We start from the raw sequence: 23,529 nt of genomic DNA on the forward strand, positions 1-23,529 counted from the left end.
GGATGCCCAGCTCCGGAAGGACCTGGAGTCTCTTGAACTGCAGCGTACAGCCGTTGCTCAAGAGTGGCTGGGATACTTCCAGGCTGGCAGAAAAAAACCTCTTTTGTTTGCATTTGTTAATCAGCTGGTGAAACCACTGTAATGTTCTTATTGTATATTGGCTGCATATCTGAGGGCAGGCACATCTTACAAAGCAATGTAACTCGCATTAAAAATCTGAGTAAATTTAAAGCAGAAAGAAAAATATATTCCTGAGTGCAGTGCAGAAAGCCAAGCAGGCTTTTGCCAGCCTGCCCTGATCTTAACATTTGTAGTGAAACCCCAGACTGAGAAGATTCTGTATAACTTTGGACTAGTTCTGGTATTTTCATATATTATCATCACTAAACTCCTACGTGAGTTTCTGGCAGTAGTTCATAGCAATGAGGGAGCACTGTGAGTATTCAGTGACACCACATTTGATGTCAGAACCCACAGAAATGCCTTTGCTTTCTACTTAAAAGAAAAAAAGAAGTCTCCTTACAATAATGCTGCAAAAATGCTACATGAAATGCTGAGCATGCCCAGAAGAGGCAGGAACATCAGCAAACTGATGAAAGCACCTGAGCATGTGAAGTATTAAACACGGCAACAAAATATATCTTCTATAGGTGACCAATGCTCTTTAACATAAATAAGTAAATAAATAAATAAAACCAACCCAAAACCAAGGATAAGTTTAAATTCAAGTATGACATGGGTTTTATTGGCTGAGTTTGCCACTAAATCTGCAGTGGCTGATACGAATTACTAGTTAAAGCACTAACCTCCACAGAAGCTGGGATGCTTAAAGCTGCACACAGGTTTTTTTTTCCTTTAAAACACAGTTATAACTGATGCAGCTTCTCCATCTGTAAAATCAGTATAACACACATCAAATCTCATAAAACCCTGTGAGGAAAAGCTAATGATGATCTCAGAAAACCCTTTAAGACCTAGGATGAAAACAGATTTTCACAGACTCAAAGAGTTTAAGGCAAAAGCACTATCACATGGGGGAAAGGAGCCTGGAAGGAACTCAGCAAGTTATCTAATGCATCCCCTTGCCATGAGGCAGCATCAGCCAAACAAACACTGACAGCTGTTTGTCTAACCTGTTCTTAAAAACCCAGCCAAACTCTAGCTTTCCACAGCCTCTCCAGGCAGTCCACCCCAGCAGTGAACCATTTTCATCACTGGAGATGTATCCCTTCCTCCAGAGACTCATCACAGATATTGCAGATCATGAGTTTTCACCCAGCTACACCTGTAACGTCTGAGGCTTCACAATCTGTACTTGTTTTATGTGTGTCTCTCCCTAGATATATTACATCAGCAGATCTTTAACAAAGCATGCGGATAACAGAAACGTAATACTGCTAAAAAATACAAAATTATTTTCACGTGGTAGTGCCTCTATTCATGAGGTGAGGGAAAAGAGTGCTCAGGTATTGAAGGTTTCTCTCTCAAAAATTGTGCACTTTTCTGACCTTCAAAAGGCAAAGTTAAAGTAAAAGCATTAGTAATCTATAGAGCCACGGGCAAGCTATTTCAACCTGAAAATCAAGCAGGGGAGGAGTTCTTAAAACCAGGATTTTGTTGGGGACCCGTTTCCCTTTAGCTTAAACTGCTGCAAGAGGCACTAGGGAGCTTACATCTTGAAAGGCAACAGTGACCTTCTCGAGATGTTCCCACACAGTTCATGGATGAAAATAAATGCGAATTTCAGATCTCATTGTTATTGAATGGAGAGAAAGCAAAGAACTGTTTCTAGTTGAGACAAGCCTAATGTAACTCTTCCTGGCTTTTGTAGAAGGAAGCTGCTTTTAAACTTCAGTGTGTGGACCTGTTGACACTAAGATGCAAAGATCCGAATTGGAGGCCTAACTTAGCTGAAGTGGTACATAGGATGAAGATATACTACAATTATGTGAGGCAGAAAATAATGCACACACCTATTTGACTGCTTCATTAATTATGAGTGCCCACACAGAAACCTATGGCTTGCCAAGGGAGGTGGAACCCCTTCCAGTAGTTCAGTGCAAAACCAAGGGATTGCCCACAGTCTGGTCCATTTACACCACTAATGAACTGTTTTCTCCAACTCTGGCAATTTTCCCTTCCAATACCAGGCTGAGCAGAATGAGCTGGATATATGAAAGAAGCACTAAGTTTCTCCATGAAATTCAGTCTAACAGCAAACAAGTGTCATGCCCTTTGCAGCAGCTGGTTGGCACCTCAGGCCAAAACACAGCATGACAGTAGAACCACCACAGTTCCCTCCATCGCGTGCACATGGGGGGAAGGCTCAGAAAACAACCCAAAATGCAATGGATGTAGAGAGGTTCATCCAGCTTTCCTAATCCTTGAATCATGGTGAGCGAGAGACACTGGTAACAAATAACGGTGGACTGCAACCTTTACATTCAGTATTTGCAAGTCATGTAGGATAACAACACTTTGATAATGACTCCTGGTATTATCAGACTACAAATAATAAACATTCGATCTGTGTGTGTGGCAGCAGAGTTTCTCCTGCCCCACGTGTGTTTTGCTGCTTGGAGGTGGAGGAGTGAGGTTCTGCGAACAAACACTGGTCAAATATAGCATGAGATGAAATAACTGGGTGCTGAGGAAGAACAGGACGGATCCCCCATACATGCCAGTGTGTGGAATAGACACCAACTCCCAAATCAGCAATGAGCTGACCACACTGCTGCACACTGTATGCACACATCCTCTCCCAAAGCTTATCTGGGCTCCCACTAAACCATCCGACACTCCTCCCCTCTGCTATTTGCAGGAGGAAGGGAGGATGCAGGAAGGGAGTGCTTTAGACTAAGGGTCTGTCACCCAGAAGCTTGACCCTCTGCTGACTCAAATTGCTGACTAAAAGCTGCTGTTGCAGTCAACCCTCTCTTCCTTTTTTTTTTTTGCCACAGATTATAATTGTCTTTGCTTAAATTTAATTCCCAATTAATAAAGAGTTCTGGTTTTAGCTGTTCCCTCACATCCAAGAAAATGCACAGGAATCTCGTTATTGCTTCTTTATCCTTTGTTCTTCCTGTCCCATATGCTCTCTTTAACATGCTTGCAAAGCCCTACGACTCACTTTGAAGAGCCATCAGGACATTTCAGGGCCATTCTGGGAATTCACTGTTCACATCCTGTCCCCCCTCAGCCCTCCCCATGGTTTGTTCAAGATCCTCTCTTTCTGCATCACATTACATATAGATTGCATATGTTTTGAGGGAAGGAATACCTCATTATTTGGTTTTGTGATGGCCTTCAATAATTCTGGGTAACATTAAAAAAAAAAATTATTTTTTTAACTACATTAATTATGTCTGTGAGACTGATGTAAATGACATGTACTGGTGTAAAGAAAGGACAGTTAATGTTATTTATGTTCTTCGTTAATAATATGGAAAAAACACTTCTCTATTACTTCTCTGACCAATGCTTCTCCACTGCTGCCAGGCAATCCTGCAGCTGGTTTATCCATCCATAATCACACCTGCACTGTACATTAGAATTTATCCTGGATCTTTGGCTATATTAAATTGGCTTTTACCAATATTACATAAATCACCCCTATATCTGATCTCCACTTGGGTGCATGAAGGGGCACAGGTTTCTAATGCAGTGGGTATAAAAGCAGTATTGAGAAGAAAAGGATTATTTTGAGACACCCGGTGACCAATAACAAATTGTGTTACCCTCTGCAGTTCCATGGATGCTCGGTTCAGTTATGGGTTTTATCCAATAGATGGCTCCTTGGTAGCAGGAAGGATTCTCCCCCTGCTCTCCTCTCAAAGTTTCAGTACGACTTTCTAATATTTACACAGCTATTATCTCACACATATACACATTTTGTGCATACTGATAAACACACAAAAGAAGCATGTGTGTGTGAATTTAAGAACAAAAGCAAAATTAGATGGCATTTTATGTATTTCATGCCACTTTGTCCTCTGCCAGTACAGGGATCCATGAAAAATGACAGTCAGGCAGCTCTGTGGTCTGGAATGCTTCCTAAAGTCAAGCTAAAAAACACAATTACAACTTCAGAAACACATGAATACTGACAGCATGCCAGAATACCAGCTGTCTTTCTCCCCAAAAATATGAGGACGTGTCCCACATCTTATATATCCCTGACTGAGCAATACTTAAACAACTTACAGGCATCATTACTCCTCTGTCAATGAAAGATTTTTCACAAGGAAAAAAAATGTAATAATCCTATGTGCAATTATTGATATAATGAACTGGGAAAGCTCTGTGTAATTGGCAGGGTGCATGTTAACATCATTATGAATAATGCTGCCATGTCTGAGATGGCAAAAGCGAACATGCTTTTGTTGCTTTCCAGGAAAACATAATCAGAATAATAATAGCAAAACCCAAGACATCAGTCACATTCATATGAATCATGTTTATCCTGTACAGGCACTTGTGACTTCTCTGAAGAGCACTGAGTCAGAAGAGCAGTTCCTGGTCATTTCTGTCCTGAAATCTACCTTGCATCTCACTCAGATCTTGTCAAGATCTTGTCAAACACCTGGCAGTAACCCCACTTTGGGGACTGTGACCTTCTGCTCAGACCACACAATCAAGTGCAAACAGAACACCCACAATAAATAATAAATGTCATAGAAGCCAGACCATGGCTATCTAAATCCCTACAGCTTTATACTTCAATGGGGCACAACTACAAGCCCACTATACCTGCTGTTAGCATCTAAAATAATAACATTCCTAATAATAACTTTTATCCTTGAAATATTAAGCCTTTTTTAAAAGGGGGGGGGGGGGGGAAGGTACCATTTTACTATAAATATACAATATAGAGCATCTTAACATTAGCGCAATTACAGCCATAGTAACTGTCAAGGAAAAAAGTTTCATCCCTGAAATCTGAGCACAATCCCAGTTTATATTTCAGTGTTCCAAAAGGACTTGCCTAATTCCAGACCTCAAATCAGCTTTTTGCGAGCTAAAACTTGGAAAATTTGAATCAAATTACACTTTCCTCACTCCAAATTAAGCTAATCAGCATACTTGATCATGGGCTGTCACACCACTATTTCCTTTTACTCCTGAAAGACACCCCAAACAGTGCTCCAGCCTACTGGGTATTGTGCAGTGAAACAGTACATGTAAAGGTAGCCCCATGCTCTGGTGAGCCCTCAGCTTGCCATAGGACAAGGGGGAATAGCTTTAAGATGCCAAAGGAGGGATTTAGATTAGATACTAAGAAGAAATTCTTCACTATGACGGTGGTGAAGCACTGGCACAGGTTCCCCAGAGAAGCTGTGGCTGCCCCATCCCCAGAAGTGTTCAAGACCAGGTTGGATGGGGCTTTGAGCAACCTGGTCTAGTGGAAGGTGTTCCTGCCCATGGCAGGGGGTTGCAACTGGATGAGCTTTAAGGTCACATCCTACCCAAATCGTTCTGATTCTATAAGGGCCCTTTGCTGTGACATTGCTCTTAAACTGGGCAAGAAGTATATTTAATCCCTGGCCAGTCCTAATACTGGTAACACACAAAAGATCCATCTTTGCACCTGTCTCTCTTTTGGGATGCTGCAGCCCAAGATTTACCCAGACCCAAAGCCAAGCCTGCAGACTTTCACCCTCCTCCTCTTTTTAAGTGGCCAAGTTACAAACATGCTAAAAATCAGAGCTTGCAACTGAAATACTGACAATAATGTTCACCATGGAGCAGTATAAAACAGGCAGCAGTGATATTCATTAAGCTGTTAATAATAGATTGTGGCACAAAGCAATTTATGAAGTTTCCACTGTAATTAAAATCACTGAGTATTTGGGCACTTGCAATGCACCTAGCTCTTCCTGCTTCTTAGGCTTTACATTTTAATGTGAATTATGGCTCCTCTCCCTAGAGACCTACTAAAAAGCCTGTTTTAATTGGTATGTTTTTAATTGGGATTACATTACTAAAAGTGTACATTTCTGTTTGAGAGAGAAAGGAGGTGTTTGGTTCCCTTCTAGTCTCTATCTCTCTTAGATATAGCTTGCTTATCCCAGTGGGAGGGAAAAAGGAAGGACAGTTGCTGTGAAGAAAGTGGAGAAAAAGCCCTGCACAGCCACAGGCTGTGAAGTGAGGGCAGGGCTGCCATTGACTGCTGTGGATACAGGATTTCCTAGGCAGACTTTTGGGAGGGAGAAGAATCACTGCAGGGGTTCAGGCTCCTCAGACGGCGGAATGCCACGAGGGGATTCGTGCCTCGCAGCCAGCTGACATCAAGGGCACATTTTAGAAAGCCTCTCCTCAGGGTTTCCAGTGACAGACAATCTGTCGTTTTCCATAATAAGTAAATCTAATGTTAAATTATGCTCAAAAATCCAGATATGGACATGAGCGGATAGGGGCTAGCAAAGGCCTCAGGCTCTGCTGGCTCCAGCAGGCCGGAAGGGGAAAAGGCAGCCCCTGGGGCAGCCTGGGCATGGTGGCAATAAGAAAACTGCCCCATCAAACAAAGCGCATTGAGATGGTCAGACCAACTTGCACCAGGTTCAAAAGCTGGCCACATAAATGGTTCTCCTTTTGGCAAGACAGGCTGTCAGTGTCTCTTTTAAGTAGGCGTATGGATCTACTAAGATAAGTAGACACAAGAGAAAAGGGAGAAAGATCAAAGGAGTGCAAAGTAGATAACAACAATTGAGATAATCAAGGGAAAAATCTCCAGAGATCAAAACATGTCAACAGATGGACAAAACGGTTGAGTCAGAACGAAATATCACGGAACAGCTTTTTCAGAACTGCTGCAGAAAAGGTCATATTGTATTGCAAGAAGGCAGCAGTGCGTGGGGCTGAGCGGGGTCACTGTAGGCAAACAGAGAAACAGAGAGACTTACTGAGACAAATTTGAAGATCACCCACTAATACCACAAGTGCTGCAACTTCCCCTCCTAGCTCTGAGAGCAACTCAGGGAGGAAGGCAGGTGAACCAATAACAGATAAAAGAAAAAAAAAGTAAAAAAAGATTAAATACGAAAAGATAAAAAAAGAAAATGTTTAAAATGACAGAGGAAGGGAAAGCTCTGTTACTGCAATTAGGTCAGTAAATCTGTGATTTTTTTCTAAGAATTTAGATGCCATGCTCTAGTTACATATGTCAGAATAAAGTCTGTTTGTAGAAGGAAAGTACCCAAACATGATATTACATTGATAAAATAAACACAAAAAGCTCCCAGTCTTTAGAACCCTTGTAGATTTAGATCAAAAGTAAAAAAGAAATGAAGACTATGTAATGAAGATTAGATCTCATATTCCACCTTGGCATTAAAGGCCACCACCCTCTTACGCAGAAAATTAATCTCCAGATGATTTCATCTCATGGCAAGATTCCCTTTGTTTGCAGATTTGAAAACCCTACACCCTGGGTAAAGACCAGATCACAGATGAAGCAGGAAAAAGGAAGGGCTTTCAGTCACCTACAGTAGGATCTTCTGAGAAACTTGGAAGGGACAGACAGAAAGAGTAACATACAGAAGAGATGAGGAAATGAGAGAGAAGTTACAAAGAAAGAGAACATACATACACAACTTTTGTCCCTTCAGCCAATGCAATGAATACTGAGACCATATTATGAAAGAAATCAAATGACAGGAAGTGGTAAAAGACACGTTGAAGAAGATTTACTTCATGCTGAGGGAATCGCAAAGGGAAACTCTGCTTCCAAGCCTATAGGAAAAACCCTGAAAAACAGATGCAACACTGGTTAGGCTGAGTATTTTGCACAGATGAGAACACGCAGCAGAAAGGCTACATTACTTACTGATTTGGCAAGTATTAACAGATATACGACTACATCAGATTCTGCTCCCAGTGCTACAAAAGAAAGGCAGCTGCAGATGCTTTACTCCCTTCTCAGAAAACACATACGTTTTTCTCAGCCCTGGACACAACGAAGTCCCATTGAGTATGTGCAACTTCTGTGACCCAACACTCAGGAACATTTCCCCAAAGACACACAGTGACCCAAAAGGTTGCGTTCACCTTGATTCAATTACTTTCTCTGATTGGAGTACCAAGAGAGATGCTAACTAACTAGGGGACAAACTTTACGTCTAAGGTCATGAAACAGCAGTATTGAGTAGCAGGTATAAAAAGTATTAAAGCCTATGCCACATCCTCCTCCTCAAACAGATGGCCTTTCAGAAAGATTTAATCAGACATTGAAATGCATGCTGCGAATACTCATTACTAGCACAGGATCAGGCTGGGACAAGTGGCCAGCACTGACGTTATTGCCCACAGGGAATTACCACAGGCATAAACAGGATTTTCAGTGTTTGAACTTCTCTCTGGATAACAAGCACAGGGACCCCTTGCCATCAGAAGGGAGGGTAAAGCAAAAAATTCGTGATGGGGTAGGCCAGGTCCAGGTTGCAGAGGAGAAGCAAGCGACCCAGACCCTTTAGGGAACATCCACCTTTTTTTTTTTTTTGCTTCTTCATCCTCTGTTTTTTGCCTCTGATGATGAGGTCACCGTAAACCTTAGTGACACAGCGGTATTTGCTGGATCCCACTTTCAAAACCCTTCTTATTTTTATGGACACATAAAACAGAGCTGTAACCGCTCCTTCCCCTTCAACATCAAGAACAGGGAAAACAGGGTACAGCCACAACAACCAGCGCCTAGAAGGACGTGTGAGTAGGGCTGGACAAAAGAAAAACCGAGGACTTTTGATTTCCCCTTTAATGATGGAGTGGTTTCTTTGAAAAAGAGAGGTTTGCCTTTCAATTCTTTCCTCTTCCCATTTTTCAGAGAAATTTTGCTACAAACATTATTTGTAAGAGTCCTTAAGCTATCTTTTGGCCTGGATTTTTTATAAACAGCATTTTAAGTGACACTACCAGATAAACACAATTTTTAAAAGTCACTAAAACCCTTGACATTACCAACAACTGAGCATGTGGGTTTATTTATTTTTGCTCTGATGAAAAGCCTTTTTTCAACACTAAAAATCCCACCCTTCTCAATTAAAAGATGTTTCTCATATGCTGTAGATCAGCAAAGCCAAATGTCCATCTTCACTTCCTTCACTGGCTGGTGAAAACAGGAGGAAAATGCATGCAAACCTTATTGACAGAAGCATAAGCCCTTCCTCCCTATAACTCTGAAGGCATTCTGTTGGCTTAATGACTTCCTGTGGATTAATGCTGCTAAAGTGAGTTCCCCAGAAAGGGGCAGAGTACCATATTTTGGAAGCCCCTCTGAAGGAGCTCCACCACACACCTCTCAGTGAGCTTAGCTTTTCCTGCAAAGATATGTTTTTCCCAGTACTGTCTGCAAGATCATTCTTGGCAACTCTGGGCACAAAAAACACCAGCCTCATCAGTATGAACAGCCTCATCAGTATGAACACTCTGGTGCTTTGATTTCACTTCTGTCCTTTGGTACAAGTCTGTATTCTTGCAAACTGAGTCACGTGCTCCAAGAAGTCAATGAGATAGCTCACATGTGTGATGGCATTTTGAACCCCACACTCTAGCTGAAGTGCAGCATTGTGAAACATGAGACAGGGACACTGTTTCTGTCGTCCCATAAAGAAGAAATGAAGATACTCAGTAGCAATGAAAAAGACTAAAAGGGAGTGGGAAGAGATGGAGGTATTGAAGAGAGTCCCAGGTGCCATAATTATATTGTTACGGTTGCTGTAGGGTCTGCTGGAGTGGGGCAGATAATAAATACATGATACCATCTGCCCGTTCCTTGCCTAGGATCTATAAAGTCCTCTGCTCCATAAGCAAGGGGGCAACAGAGTTGGTGTGATAAGAGCAAAATCCAAGCATTAGACCTGTTTGCTGGCAGCCGGTAATCAAGTAGACATTTGCTATCTTCTTGTGACTGCAGTGCTCATAAAGCACTGGGCTCACAGGTGTGCTGGGCTGCAGAACTGGGACAGATGCAGCAGTAATGCAAAACTGCCTGCTTCCCCATCAACACGCCTCGGGAAGGTGAGAAAGTCGCCACTCTCGTTACTTATTCTGTTCTTGATCTCTTTTGAGCAGAGGGACTGCAGAACTGCATTTCAGGATGAAAGCACCTCAGCTAGACACTTCAGCCCAGGCCTGAAACCAAAAGATCTCATTCTGTAAGGCTGCAATTCATTGCTGGAAAGATAACAGCAGACTGATCAAGAAATTTAAATGGTGACCTAAAGCAATAGGGATTTCAAGCTCATCTCCATTTGAGGTTTTGAAGACTTGCTATGTTTAAACGCCCACTTAAGAAATCCTAAGGAAGTTATAAAATTCATTACATCTTTAAGAAAAATATTTTAAAAAGAAGGACTTTTGTTCAAATGTGGGAAGGATGGAACACAATTTTAAAAGCAAGCAGTAATGGCTTGATTTTAAAAAGAAGGTGAATAACTAAAATGCCTTTTAACATAATGCCACTTTTTTCCCATCTTAGAATAACTGTATGCTGCCCAAGCACAGATACCAGATTTAATGTTAAAAAGCTTTTTAATATATTATTTTTGCTTAAAGCAGCAGAGATACAGGTTTGAGATTTGAGTTCAAACCCTGTATTTAGCAAAATCCCACAAAATCTCTCTCTATTTTTAAGACACACATGTACATTTTTGGAAAGCCCACTTCACATTTCCCTCTGAAAAAGGCACTGGATAATGACATGATCAAACCGTGAGAACAGCCCAGTGAAACAGAATGGAAGCATTCTTTCTACAGACTTAGGAAAACAACAGAACCGGTCTGATCCTTTGCTTTGCTATTGCTTTATTAATCAATAAAAATGGATTATTTCAACATTGCCATAGCGTGTGTATCCTTAAAAGGACACCACCTTTCAAATATAAACAAGTTTTTCTTGGTTTTCTACAAGGCAAGAAAACTGCACACTATTAGGTGTCTAATCCTCCCATCTGCTGTTTCCTTAGAAAAATATTTACTTTTTAACATCTGTACTGCATTTCCACAGTTCAAACACACACACAGGTCCTGGAATGTACATAGTATTTAGCAAATTTTTAACTAAGTTTTCTTAGTAATTGTACAGTTTTCCCTTGACAAGGAGAAAATCAGACTTTTTCAGAAGGATTACCTCTGCTCAACTCATTTCAAGTAGCTCTTGAATAAAATAGTTCATTAGTTCATAAAAAGGAAAAACTCTAGGGAACTGCTGGGGAAGGAAGAGAAAAGAACAGAGTGCCACAGTAATTAGGTTTTCAGATTGTCCGTTATCATCTAGAATGCAGGTACACATACATATGTCCCTCTTCCCCTTAGGTAAAGCATTTAGGGGAGCTCACTACACATTTTTCCCTGGAAATCGGTGTTCAAGAGATTAAAGTTGCAACCAGGCCACCATTTCCCAGAAAGATATTAAAAGATACCACCTTCTCATAGCACACTTCTACTGGTAGCCCGTAGTGAAAGGGCAGCTCTCTTGCCTTTGCAAGCATTTAAACACCTTAGTTTCGGACTTCCTCAAAATTCAGTTTCCTGACCCTTTTTAGTCTCTGATGGCTGATGCTGAAAAACCAAAGGATCTCCACTCACCAGGAATCACTTGTGCCTGCCCAGGGGTATGAGCAGCCTGGGGACAGTAAAGCAGACTGCCCTTCCTAGGACTGTGGAAAAAAATGGCCAGGAGCAAGGATGGGAAGTGGGGAAAACTGGAGGGGGTTGCAATTCTTCACCAGCAATTGCTGACTAGAGGAAAACCTCTTTTGATCTAGATCTACTGCAGTAGAGTTCAGGGCATCACAGGGACATACCAATTCACAGGAGGCCAGTTCATCACCAGGACTGACATCACCACACAGTTTCTTTGTGGCTTTACACCATGTAGCTCACAGGGAGCATGGTTCACAGCAGCACAGCCTTCACACTCTACTCCAGTTGTTCTTTCTGTCTGCTCCACAAGTAAACCAAAAGCATTCAGGTAGTCTGTAGGTCTCCCCGCAGGTTAACTAAACTGCCAACTGAGATGCCAATGAATAAAGTTCTGGTGATACTTCTCTGTGATTTGTCACCCTCTCATTTTAAACGGGCTTGAGACTGCCAAGAAACAGCTGATCATCATCAGAAACATCAGATCATTACTTGCCTGGCATGGACTAGTGACCTTGAATTATGCATACACACCAGACAGAATGGCTGGAAAAGTCAGGGAATGCCAAAAGAATGTGGTTTAGCTTCTATGAAATCTCAAATCCTCCTTGTTAAAGGTTGCATATTTTGAAAACTAGGTTTTTCCACCTATTGTAATTTTCCAAAAATAATGTTTTGCACTGTCCTTAAATTGCTACATTCCAACTGTTGTTATTACTATGTATTACAAATTAAATTCTGGCTTTTCATCTGCTGAGGGGGCTTTCAACCCACAGTTTTAGAAAGGAGTCTCAATTTTGAACACCAAGAATGACTCTTCATCTAGATACCATCATTTAAAATAGACTGGTAGGTTAAGAACTGAGCTATAACATGACAGAAAAACAACTCTTACATGCATAATGATTTGCATATCAGATTATTAAATGAAAATCTATCAAACTATCATTTATTGAAGTAAACAAACAGTCTATCTGCCCTGTTTCTGGAAACATTTTGCCTCAGGGAAAAATTTAAACCTGGGCAGATAATCAGGATAAGGTATTTGAACGCTGAAATCCTGCTGGAGTCTTCAAAGTAGGTGTTAAGTGATGCATTAAATTTGTGCTGCTTCTTCTGAGGAGGGTGAATTTGCTCTTCTGTAAACAGTAGGAAAAGCATTTTACAATAATTGGAATCCATGAATAAATATAATATATTAAAATTTCTAAAGTACAACCACTAAATGTTTTTGTACATAAGCCAAATGAGTGGAATAACCAGGACTGAAATTATTTGACTGACCACAGAAAGATAGTATATAATTAAAATGACATCTGCAGCACTAACCGATGGGATAAGAGAAAGTGACACCACAGCTCTCATACAAGCTGCAAGCATATTATTAGATCTAAACCTGGCTGTAAAATTACTATCTGCCCATGGGATTATCTTCAGGCATTCAGAAGCATTGTTTCACTTACTGATAGAACAGGGATGATAACAGGCTGACTTTGCTTGTCACATTGTTTTTTGGCCTTTCTTTATTCTTTGTTCATGTTAGCTGCAGATGAGAGGAAGACAAGCTTCAGCTAATTCACTTTTCCTGGAGCTTTCCATTGTTCTACAGCTTGCTCCAAAGGCTTTTTTTTTTTTTTTCTCCCCAAAAGCATTTTTAATGGTGATAAAATCAATGAGGAGTAAGCAATGCACACAATGTAACATCTAGGAATGTGGCAAACTCATGAGTACCCACTGGCCTAATGCAGCACAGGGAGACCAAAAGACATTACTCATAGCTCCAGTTACTAGCACAAACGATCAGTAGCTACCAGTTATATCTTGGCCTCATTAAAATTCCATGCCAAAACTCTGACTGACTTCAGTGAGTACATTTCATCATTTGAGACCTAGGACACAGCCCATAAATGCGAGGCTATCTGGGACACCTAATCTCTACAAATTACATTTCTGCATTAAATTGGACACAGCTGCATTTTGATCTGTTTCACACACCATTTTTATGTTCCTGGCAAATTATTAAGTTGCCTATACTTGTAACACAACTTGTGTGCCACCAACCAATCTCAAATAGTCAAAATTCTAAGCGCATGGTACATGACAGGCAATGAAAAGGGGGGGAGAAAAGGAAGTTCCAAACTTTCCAGTTGATTTTGAAAGCCATGTTAATGATCCTGAACTGCAAAGCGGACATAATGCTCTCTCAGAAATCTGGTCCTAAGTGTCTAACTCCCAATGCTTGAAATAGCTCCCGTATGCCAATTTTGCAAACTGGACAGAAGTCCAGGACCACAGCCAGTCATGGACTTGTGCACCCCCTGTTAAGCAAACATGGACCTTGTACTTTCCTCCACATTGCCCCGATAGTGGATAGCTACGGCCATGTGTTATCTCTTACAGCACCTCCCTACTTCCCTTCCAATATAACCTTACACCTCTGTGCCGTCAACCACTGAAACCTGCAAGCAGGCTGCATATGCAGAGAATGCTGCCTCCTATACTACAATCATGCTTTTCTTTGTGTTTTCTCCTACCCATACCCACCTGCTGCCCTTCAACTCAGTCTGCAGCTTGAAGGAATGACCACCTATAGTATAGTCAAGGATTTAGCTCATGCTAAATTAGCCGCAGGGCTATTGCCACAGAAATTGCATATATTATATTTCATTAATAGTAGTTAATATATTAACTACTTTAAATCCACACTAGATTGTTCCATTATTCCTTTTATCCTTTTATAACTGATACACAGAATAGACTTTTCATGGAAACCCTTTGGCATGAATCTTTGATTCAAAACTCTTCATATATAGAGCCACGCCAGTATGTCATTGTAAGTTCACACTGGATCTGTGCACTAGAAATGACGTGTCTACAAGTAGTTTAGCTACACCACCCGTGTTAGAAAATATTCAACCACCACTCAGCCTGGGCGAGGAACCATGTTTATGAATCATGAATCATTTGTGGCTGGTCAGTGATGTTTACAATCTTTTGGATCTAAAGAAGGATGGAGACAAAGACCTAAAGGCTGATTGGGCAAAGACCCATAAAGGTGGGCTGGAAGAAAGATAAGAAGCATGTGGTAATAAAGTGCAACAAATAAAGAAGTGAGACTTCACTGCAGAAAAAGTCAAAGAAAAGAGCAGCAAAATCTTTGAAAATGAATTTGATTTTTAGATATGTCCTGGATGTAATACAGGGTAAATTAAAATACATTTTTTTCCTGAAAGGTGAGAACTGTGAGGCTAAGCTGTGAGAAAAAGTTGGGAGGATTTGTTCTCACCTGTGCTCTTGTGCTATCAGAATTGCTTTTCACCTCAAAGTGGTAAAAAACATCTCATATTTCAATATTAACAGCTTCTTAATGTGTATGTTGTGGCATGTTTCATGTCAATTGATATGCAAAGCTTGTCTTAGTTACCTTTAAAATGGAATTCTCATCGATATTCTTTGTTTCTCACTACACATCCATAATTAAGTGGTTAACTTATTTTTAGGGATAAAATATGCAGTCTGCAGTTAAAAAATGGTCTAAAAGGACAAGCAGACCTGATGAACTTTTGTATCACAGAACTGAAGCGCATGCCCGTGCTCCAAATGCTTCGTGTATCAAAAAAAGACTTTCATAATAACGCATATGCCTTCAGGTACTTCACAAAACAGTGACTAAAGCAAAGACTAACAAAATGGAAGTACTTACATCCAGACAAAAGAGAAATACATAGATAACAAATGATTTGCTAATAATGAACACCCATTAGTTTGCACACGTTAGCTAAAATTTACTACCTTTCTCTTTAGCCATCTCAATATCAAATGTCTGCTCCTAATCATACCTTCAGGTTCTTTCCAGTTTCAAAAGCAGAAGGAACTGTTAAAGGACAATATGAAACCTGCCTCAGCTCCTAGGTAATGACTGGGTTGATAAGCTCAGTGGGGGCTCCCTTTTCTCTGGTCCTTAAGGAAGACAAAACCTGAGACAAAACACCTGACTTCAGGATGAGAAAAAATTCTACAGGATAAATCCTCCCTTCTGGGTCTAGAAACTGGGTTGAAAAGTCAACCCAAACAATACTAAGAGAAGCAGTCTTTCTTGCAATGAGTTAACAACTCTGCATCAACACCAAGCCTGGTTGATGGTACACAAAGCTAAAAATGAATAAATGAATGAAATTTTCACTAAAATGAATAAACGAATAAAATTTTCACTAAACTGCTTTGAATGTTCAAACAGTCAGAGTCTACTTTTTCAATGGAGGCTTATGCTGCTCCCAGTTCTTCCTCAATACATTTGCTTATCCCCATATTTATCACAGAAATAGCCTTACCTCAGCTGCATCTTGCTGGTTTCTGAAGACAATTGCATTTTTTATGGTTTGAATAAAAAATCCATTCAGTTCCTTTTGTTTCCTGTTTGGCAAAATCCGGAGCAATGGGATCATTATAAATGGGAAAGAAACTGTAAGAGATTTTAAAGAACAAAACAATGAATCACACTGTAAAGGCATATAATACCCCCCTCCTTTCATTAACATTATAAAATTCTTCAAGTGGAATGTGTTACTTTTGTGAAACCAGTTTTTTTCCTCTCTGGCCCTCTCCTTCTTTCTCTTTTTTTCTGCCCCCCTAGGCTGGTAAAGGATTTCCTTTTAGAAATTCCATGTTGGCCAGAACTACCTGCCAGACAGATGCCTTCCAAGCTTGCTTCCACAATGCTTCAGAATTTCAGTTCAGCTTCTTGATGCCACTGAGCCACCACAACAAAGGGGAAAAATATTTTCCCTGCTACTCAAACAACTACATAAAAAAGGTGAAGGATCTTGAACTAGCCTATCAGCTTATGGCACTGATCCATGAAATAGTGTAGTGGTCATTCTCATTTACAGTTCACCAATATTAGGATATTGGTTTACCATTTTATTTTGCTTCTCTAAACAGACCAAAGACTCTGGAAGCAGGATGTTATCACAAGAATGGTTTCCAGTCCATGGCCTTTATAGTCAGGAGCTAGAAACCCGAGTGAAGCCTTGCATCTTAGTAAACTCATTGTTAACTTATGAATAGGTTAAGACTAACAAAACCAGAAAACCCCTGTGCTGCCAGCAGAATGTACGAGTAGAAAGAGATCAGCCAAGGAATCCAATCCCAGAGAAACTTGCTTTAATAAAGGGCACGATCTTAGACACACAGAGGTATATTTTTGTCCCTTCAGAAATCAGTTATAAAGTACACTTTTCAATCAGGTTAAACATTAACCCCAGGACATTTTGGATACACAACTCCAGAAGGAAACAGTTCATGTACTGCTAGTACAGGTGCAATCTGTAATGCCAGCAGGATCAGATGGGCACAGGAAACTTTGCCACTGTGCCACCTGACACTACTGTGTGCAGGTCTAGATAGCAAGACGGTAAAACCTCAACAACCTTGATTATGTTGCAACTTTCTCAGCTATGATTCTTACTGCCCTTGCATTAACAAGGCCACCATCACCATGAAGCCTGAGTTTTCATGCCCTAGAACTAAATGGCTTTATACCCTAATTCTTGCATTCCCTTACCTATTCACCTGAAAATAAATACATTCTCTTAATGACAGCTTGTGCTGGCACTTATCATCTTTATCCTTTATAGCCATCAACCAGGCTGCTGCTGCTATTTATATGAGAATTTGGAGGACTTACACTATCTGCTTATGTTCCTTCATCTCTTTTCTTTAGTTGGATTATTAGCCCACTGTTTTTTATGGGTGGGATTTCAATCTCTACGAAATGAACTGGGAGCACAAAAACTTTACTCCAACGCTCCAAAGGGCAGTTACTCTCTTTTAATGCAGAAGTGTATTAAAAGAGATGCTGTAGAAACTACAGGTCCCAGAAATCTTCCATTCATATCAACTGGAAGCATTGTCTTCCCAGACTCTCAGTTTCTGAAGAAAGTTGCATTAATGGCGAAAAGAGTAATAAACCATATGGTGGAAATCTCGACGGTATACTTGGCCTGTAGGTTGCATTCTGAACACCTTTGAAATAAAGTCTGCTATATATCTTCCTGCTCCTGTTCCAGCATGTGTTGCAGTTTTAGAATGACTTTTAGAAAATTACCCTAAAGAAGCAGACAAAGGTAGACTATACTCACGGGTTAGAATAAGGAGAGGCTTAAACAAAGACGTTTCAAAGAATGTTCTGCAATTCTTAACAAAGGGGTCATCAGGATTCTTCTGAGAATCCACCTCAGTACCAAAAGCTACGCTACCAACAACATCCAAGGTAAAGCAGTTGTAACACCTGCATGGAGTTGAAGAATGGTAAGTCGTTAGCTACAAATTACATATCCATTAATATCTTGCTTTTACAAACATCACATAACATTAATTTTTGCTTCTGATTTTTCTTTTTGCATTTAGATTTGAGCTTTGCCAACAAGACATGTTTCCATCATTCTTACAAATTCTGGTGCTTAATAATGATCACCTTCTCTCTTTCTACAAAGTGCACATACCTTCATATAGCAAAATAATTCCGCTAAAATTATTAAAAATAAATGGTTTCATTTGTTATTACCTCAAAATCAAAGCAACAGTCATTATCAGAAATTAATAAGTATTTTCCTAGTATGCATCCTCACAAGAGATAATTTCTTTCTCATTTTAAATGGCAGCAACTACACCTGTGACCAGTCCAAGTATAAACTCTCAGTGACAAGAGGTGCTTTAAGTAAAATTTCCTACTAAGAATTTCCTTCATCTTCTTGCTAGCTTGTTTGTAATGTAAAATCATGGTGAAAAACAAGAGGAACTGATACCATGCGAAATCTGTGTCTCTACAGAGGAGCAGCAAATGCTTTGAGAAGTACAAATTATCTGTGGACCATTATCTAGGAACTTCAGAACTTACTGAATCTCTCCCTGGATATCTGACCATCTATCCAGTTGTCTCACCATCTTTATTTCTACTGGACGTTATCAGCTACATTTAGTTTTGAGATAAATGGACCAGAAACGTAAAATATCCTTGAAATTTAATTCTTCTGATCTGTGGTCTTCAATAACAGTTCTCCTGTGTTCCCATACAAAAGGCTAATGTCAAATTATCTGGTACTGAAAAAGCTTAAAACCTAAATTTTATGAAACACAAAATTGTTAGCTGTCTAAAGACAGCTAATGCAAAAGTTGACCGAGGGTTGCAGATAGGGTATTTACCTACAAAAAATGGTTCCCCAGGCAATTCTGGGAAACTGCATTACAATGAGAATCACATTTATATATGTCAAACCTGTTGATAGTATGATAAAACAATTGGAAGATCATATTCTGAGATGGTCAACATCATTCATTTATACTTTCAAAAGGTCTTTTCCAAAGTGCCTCTTGAGAGATGAAACCCTATCATGGACCAATAGCTGAAAGACCAGGCAAAGACAAAAGACAAATGGAAAAAAGGGACAAGCCTGGAAAGACTCAAAAGGTCAGTTTTCATCAGAGCACCAGGCTAAGTGAATGTCTCACGGTTTCATAGGATCTCTACAGATGTTTAATAAAGAGACCTCAAGTACACAGGTACTTGAAAAGAATTGGGTGAACTGTGGCTAAATATGCATTTCTTTAGGTAAAAAAATAATTTGTACTGTTCCAGTTTGACAGAAATCAGAAAGAACTTTAAAGGGCGCTGACCAAAACCAGCAAATGAAGCATATGTAAAATAGCACCTGTTAGAAAGAACACATCCTGAACTACTCATATACCATACAGGGTCCAAGAAGAAATGCATCTTCTCAGAGAAGGAACTAGACAGTGTTGTGAACGGTTCAGTGAAGACCTCTGATGAAAGAGTAACAAAAAAAGATAGTAGGATATTAAATGCATAACAAATGGGAAAAAGCACAGTATGGAAAATATTAAAGTGCCATTTCATAAATCAATGGTGCATTCTCATCTGGAGTACGGATCCCGTTGTTCACAAAAGGCTAGAGTGCCATTAGAGGAGGTCAGGAAGAATGTGGTAAGAATGATTAAGTGCCCAAAACCCCTCACATAAAAAAAAAGCAAGAGGGTGATGGACTGGAGGCATTTGATACTAGATCAATTCCTATATTTGTACATTATTGGCAGACTGTAGAAAGCAGGCTGGACAGAGACTGATGCAGCTTTCCTTTCTGCTTCCAGCTGTTCAAACTTCATTAAACAACAGCTAGAAATACATTAGATGCTTTTCCAAAATTACTTTTCAAGTATGCAATGGCTGCCCCCAGGAAGAAAAGGCATCTATCAGGCACATCCCCTATTAAAACTATGATCTCCACTCATAAAAGCTAGGAAAGCGGGGGGGGGGACAGACACACATCTTTTGTACTGTAAAGCGCATATTTAGAATAACTGCAACTATTGACTCCCCCCCCCTTTTTTTTAATTTTTTTTAAATCTGCTACTAATTTCTGGCATGTTGAACATACCTCTGGATATCAAAAGCTTTGCCAGAATCTGCATAGGCTTTCAAGTTACACAGCAGGACGTCACAGGCCTGGTTTATTAGTGGTGTCATCTAGAAAGGAACACATTTGATTGTGAAAAACATTTAAATGGTAAAAAAAGAAAATAAATCAATTATTCTAAATTAGTTTTATTGAGTAGATGGGATGGAGACCTCAGGTCTCAGGATACAGAGGATGGATCCTCTACAGGTCTGCTTAGACACTTTTGCACAGGTAAGATGAAGCTTTGGGACTGACTGCTAAAAATAAACCTACACATTACAGGGATGCGCTTCTCCAGCTCTGGGCTTAAGCCGGAGAAGCCCTATCACTTACCTGGCCTTTGGTTCTTGCCCACCTCTGGCTATAAACATAAAGAGCTATCAAGCAGAATCATCCCCCTCTCTCCCCTCTCTTTTTAATCATTTCCTTTGCCACCTGATGATTTATCACAATCCATATTTACAGTATATTACATTTAGGTCATATATGCTCCAGGACAGAAGGAATAACGTTTTCCATAGTCCCAAAGTCCTGTAAAGATATTAGCATCAGAGGCCTAGCATTTTCTTCCTCCTGTCCCATGCCCCCCATCCCCATCCCCTGTGTCCGTATCCCCCTTTGAAAAATTGAACTATACATTAGAAAAACACCATGTATACCACTACAAGTTGCTGAGGGCAAACTGCTATTGCTATCTGAGGAAAGGGTTTTCTGGAGTTGTGATGACATTAAACGGACATTAACATTCATTTATTCAGCTAATGGTTCTTTCCAGCCACTGACACATGATGGTCAGTTACACTTAACCACAGCTCGGGTGTAGCTAACAGGGCAGTATTCTCCTCTTTAGTGCTTCATGGAAACCATGGCGTAGGCTGTCATGACTATCAAGACGTCATTAAGGTCTGTCTCTCTCTTTTTCTTGAACTTTTTATATCTGAAAGGCATCAGGCACTTGCCTTGAATACACCTACTAAGGGGCAGAGGGAGGGTGTAACATCAATCCAGCCCTGACCCTGACAGCGTCATCTGCTATGGTTCTTTCTCCACACTGCCAAGAGATCCTTACTGCCTACAATTTATTACTACTCAACCGCAATGACTAGCACCAGCAGACGCAGGCACAGAAACCTACCTTTCTTTCCTGAACAACCTCCTTCAGCATATGGGTGTCAACAAACATGAGAACATACTTGTGCTACTCCTCTGACATTCTTGTTACCAAAAAAGACTTACTGCAGCCTCTCAGTACACTCTCAGAGCTATGCAGGCTGCCCAGCCAAGTCCATTTTGCTTGGCACTTGTACCTCTGTGAAACTGGCATAACACTTTGTGCACAGGCACACAGCCATCCTAACACATGGACAAGACTATACGCAGTCAAAAGGCCGATGCGGGAGCATCCAGCATGTTTTCCGAAGGCAGAAGTCTGAGTCAAGAATGTGTCTAGCTGCTCTCAATGTCCCATCCCTACATGGGATGGAGCAGGTTGTTGCTATATCAGTTCAAAGCCGGATTGATTTGGGCTTTGTCTCACAAGACAATTCTGAAAGTAGATTAATATTCAGTAAAAGTAGCTATTATGCATTTAGGAGGTGCACACCGCATTAAGTGGCAGTTTTCTTCCCCATTTGGCTTGCTAAAGAAGATCCCCTGCAGTGAGCTTCTCCTCAAATTGTTCAACAAAATTAACACATTTCTGTTCAACAGATTGAGGCAAGGTGAAATGTTTTATAATCTCTGGGTCCAGCCCCTCCAATGAACTGAACCAGTCAAGGAGAACAAAATGAAAATCCATATTTTAACAGGTATGATGCTTCCTAAACAGATGGCGATCATTTCAGATTTTCCTTTTACTGCCTTATTTTCTTTTTTATTCTTCATAACATCGCCAGACCTGCTACCACCCAGCTGGTTGCTATTGCTTTCCAACAGCTGGCAAAGATGGCAGGGGCACATATGCCTGGCCAGGGCATCTCACAGCACCTCTGCACTTTACACATTCCACCAGTCTTTCAAATACTGTTGCAACACATTTCTAGTAATAAGATATTTTAATTAGTAAATCTAACCAGGAAAATGGGTAAGGGGGCACATGGATTTGATTTATTGTTAGCATGATAGGACACAGTCATATCAATGAGACAATTATTTGCATGTGAATGCTACAGGGGATATCCACTCAGGAATCCAGGATTTGGGTTTGGGTTTTTATTCCCGAGGGACATAAATTAGTCCAAGACTGCTAACTACAAAGACCACTGAAACATTCTCAAGTCCCTTAACACTTTAAACTCTTTGTTCAATTGTCAAGAAATATAAAGTAGTGTTAGGGGTGATGAACTATACCAAACTTTGAAAACCGGCACAGACACAGGCATGCTGATCTGCACTGCCTTGGGTATCACTAACTTCCTATGTATTCTTATTTGCCAGTCAGAACATAAAAGCTGCATAACCTGCCTGAAATTCAGTTTGTGGTGGGTAAACAAACCCCAGCTGCTCTGTGCTCAGATTGGCTGAGAGTAACAGGATGAAGAAAAATTTAAACAATATGGTCCCTGTAAATATTTGATCTGCCAGTTATCTAATAGCAAGAGTAGCCCAGAGTCCAAATTTCTTTCTTTCTGCCAAAGAAGAGCATTTGGGGTTAGGGTTTTCATGATGCCAGGGGCTTTGCTGTATAAATCCTGCCAATATGCTATTTGGCACATAACAACAATTAGTTTCCGATTCTGCATAAGCACAGGGCATGGGGATGTTTGCACTGTTCAAAGGCATCAGAGTCACGTTCCTCTAGTTAGATGTGGTCCTCAGTATTCGCTGTTGTTATTCCCTTTATTATTAGCACCCAAACTAGGCAGCAGAAGTCTAGGTTGTATTATCTGTAGACAGACACACCGGAGATTTTACTCTTCATGTGCAGTACACAAAAGTTGTGTTGGGTCTCTTATCCCACAGATAGGATGAAATATGAAGGAAGGAATAAAAAAAAAAACAACGATGCATCCCTAACACAAGAATTGCTTCAAGTCCCTGACCAAAACCAGGAAAAGAGCAGACTGCCAGGATGATGTTTGTGAAACAATTTGTTTCCATCACCTCACAGTGGGGTCCTGCTATTCATGGGCACAACTTACCAAAACGAGCAACTCAGTCACACAGACTTGTGGCTCAAGGACATGCACACTTCATGTATCAGCTTTTACGTTATTGTTTTGCTTTGCCTCAGCTGAGCACACTTGCTTTGCTAAGTAACAATAGCAATTTCCAGAGACTCTTCCAAAATGCCTCTGACCAGTGTGCACAAGCATAGTAAGAGCAAATCAAGGAATCCTCAATGATTGGACTGTCAGATTTTATGTCCTAGTGGGACCTGGAAGATCTGCATGCCTGAGAGTGACACTGGAGGATTCTCCCA

The 23,529-nt window shown here is 40.4% G+C and overlaps 1 protein-coding gene across 9 annotated transcripts in view; it reads right to left on the reverse strand.

Moving 5' to 3' along the window:
* The window catches only part of TBXAS1 (thromboxane A synthase 1), a 239,217-nt gene that overhangs the window by 71,781 nt on the left and 143,907 nt on the right, over positions 1–23,529 (reverse strand). For all 9 annotated transcript variants that reach the window (XM_057420685.1, XM_057420693.1, XM_057420690.1 and 6 more), the window contains 3 exons: positions 20,088–20,176; positions 17,775–17,923; positions 15,966–16,096 (listed from right to left, as the gene is read on the reverse strand). In XM_057420685.1, coding sequence (XP_057276668.1) covers positions 15,966–16,096; positions 17,775–17,923; positions 20,088–20,176 — 369 coding nt within the window. The remainder of the gene's footprint in view (positions 1–15,965; positions 16,097–17,774; positions 17,924–20,087; positions 20,177–23,529) is intronic.

This window comes from Pezoporus wallicus, unplaced genomic scaffold, assembly GCF_028554395.1.
Source record: "Pezoporus wallicus isolate ANWC-B61680 ecotype Strahan unplaced genomic scaffold, APGP_CSIRO_Pwel_v1 contig_2871, whole genome shotgun sequence".
Classification (NCBI taxonomy): Eukaryota; Metazoa; Chordata; class Aves; order Psittaciformes; family Psittacidae; genus Pezoporus; species Pezoporus wallicus.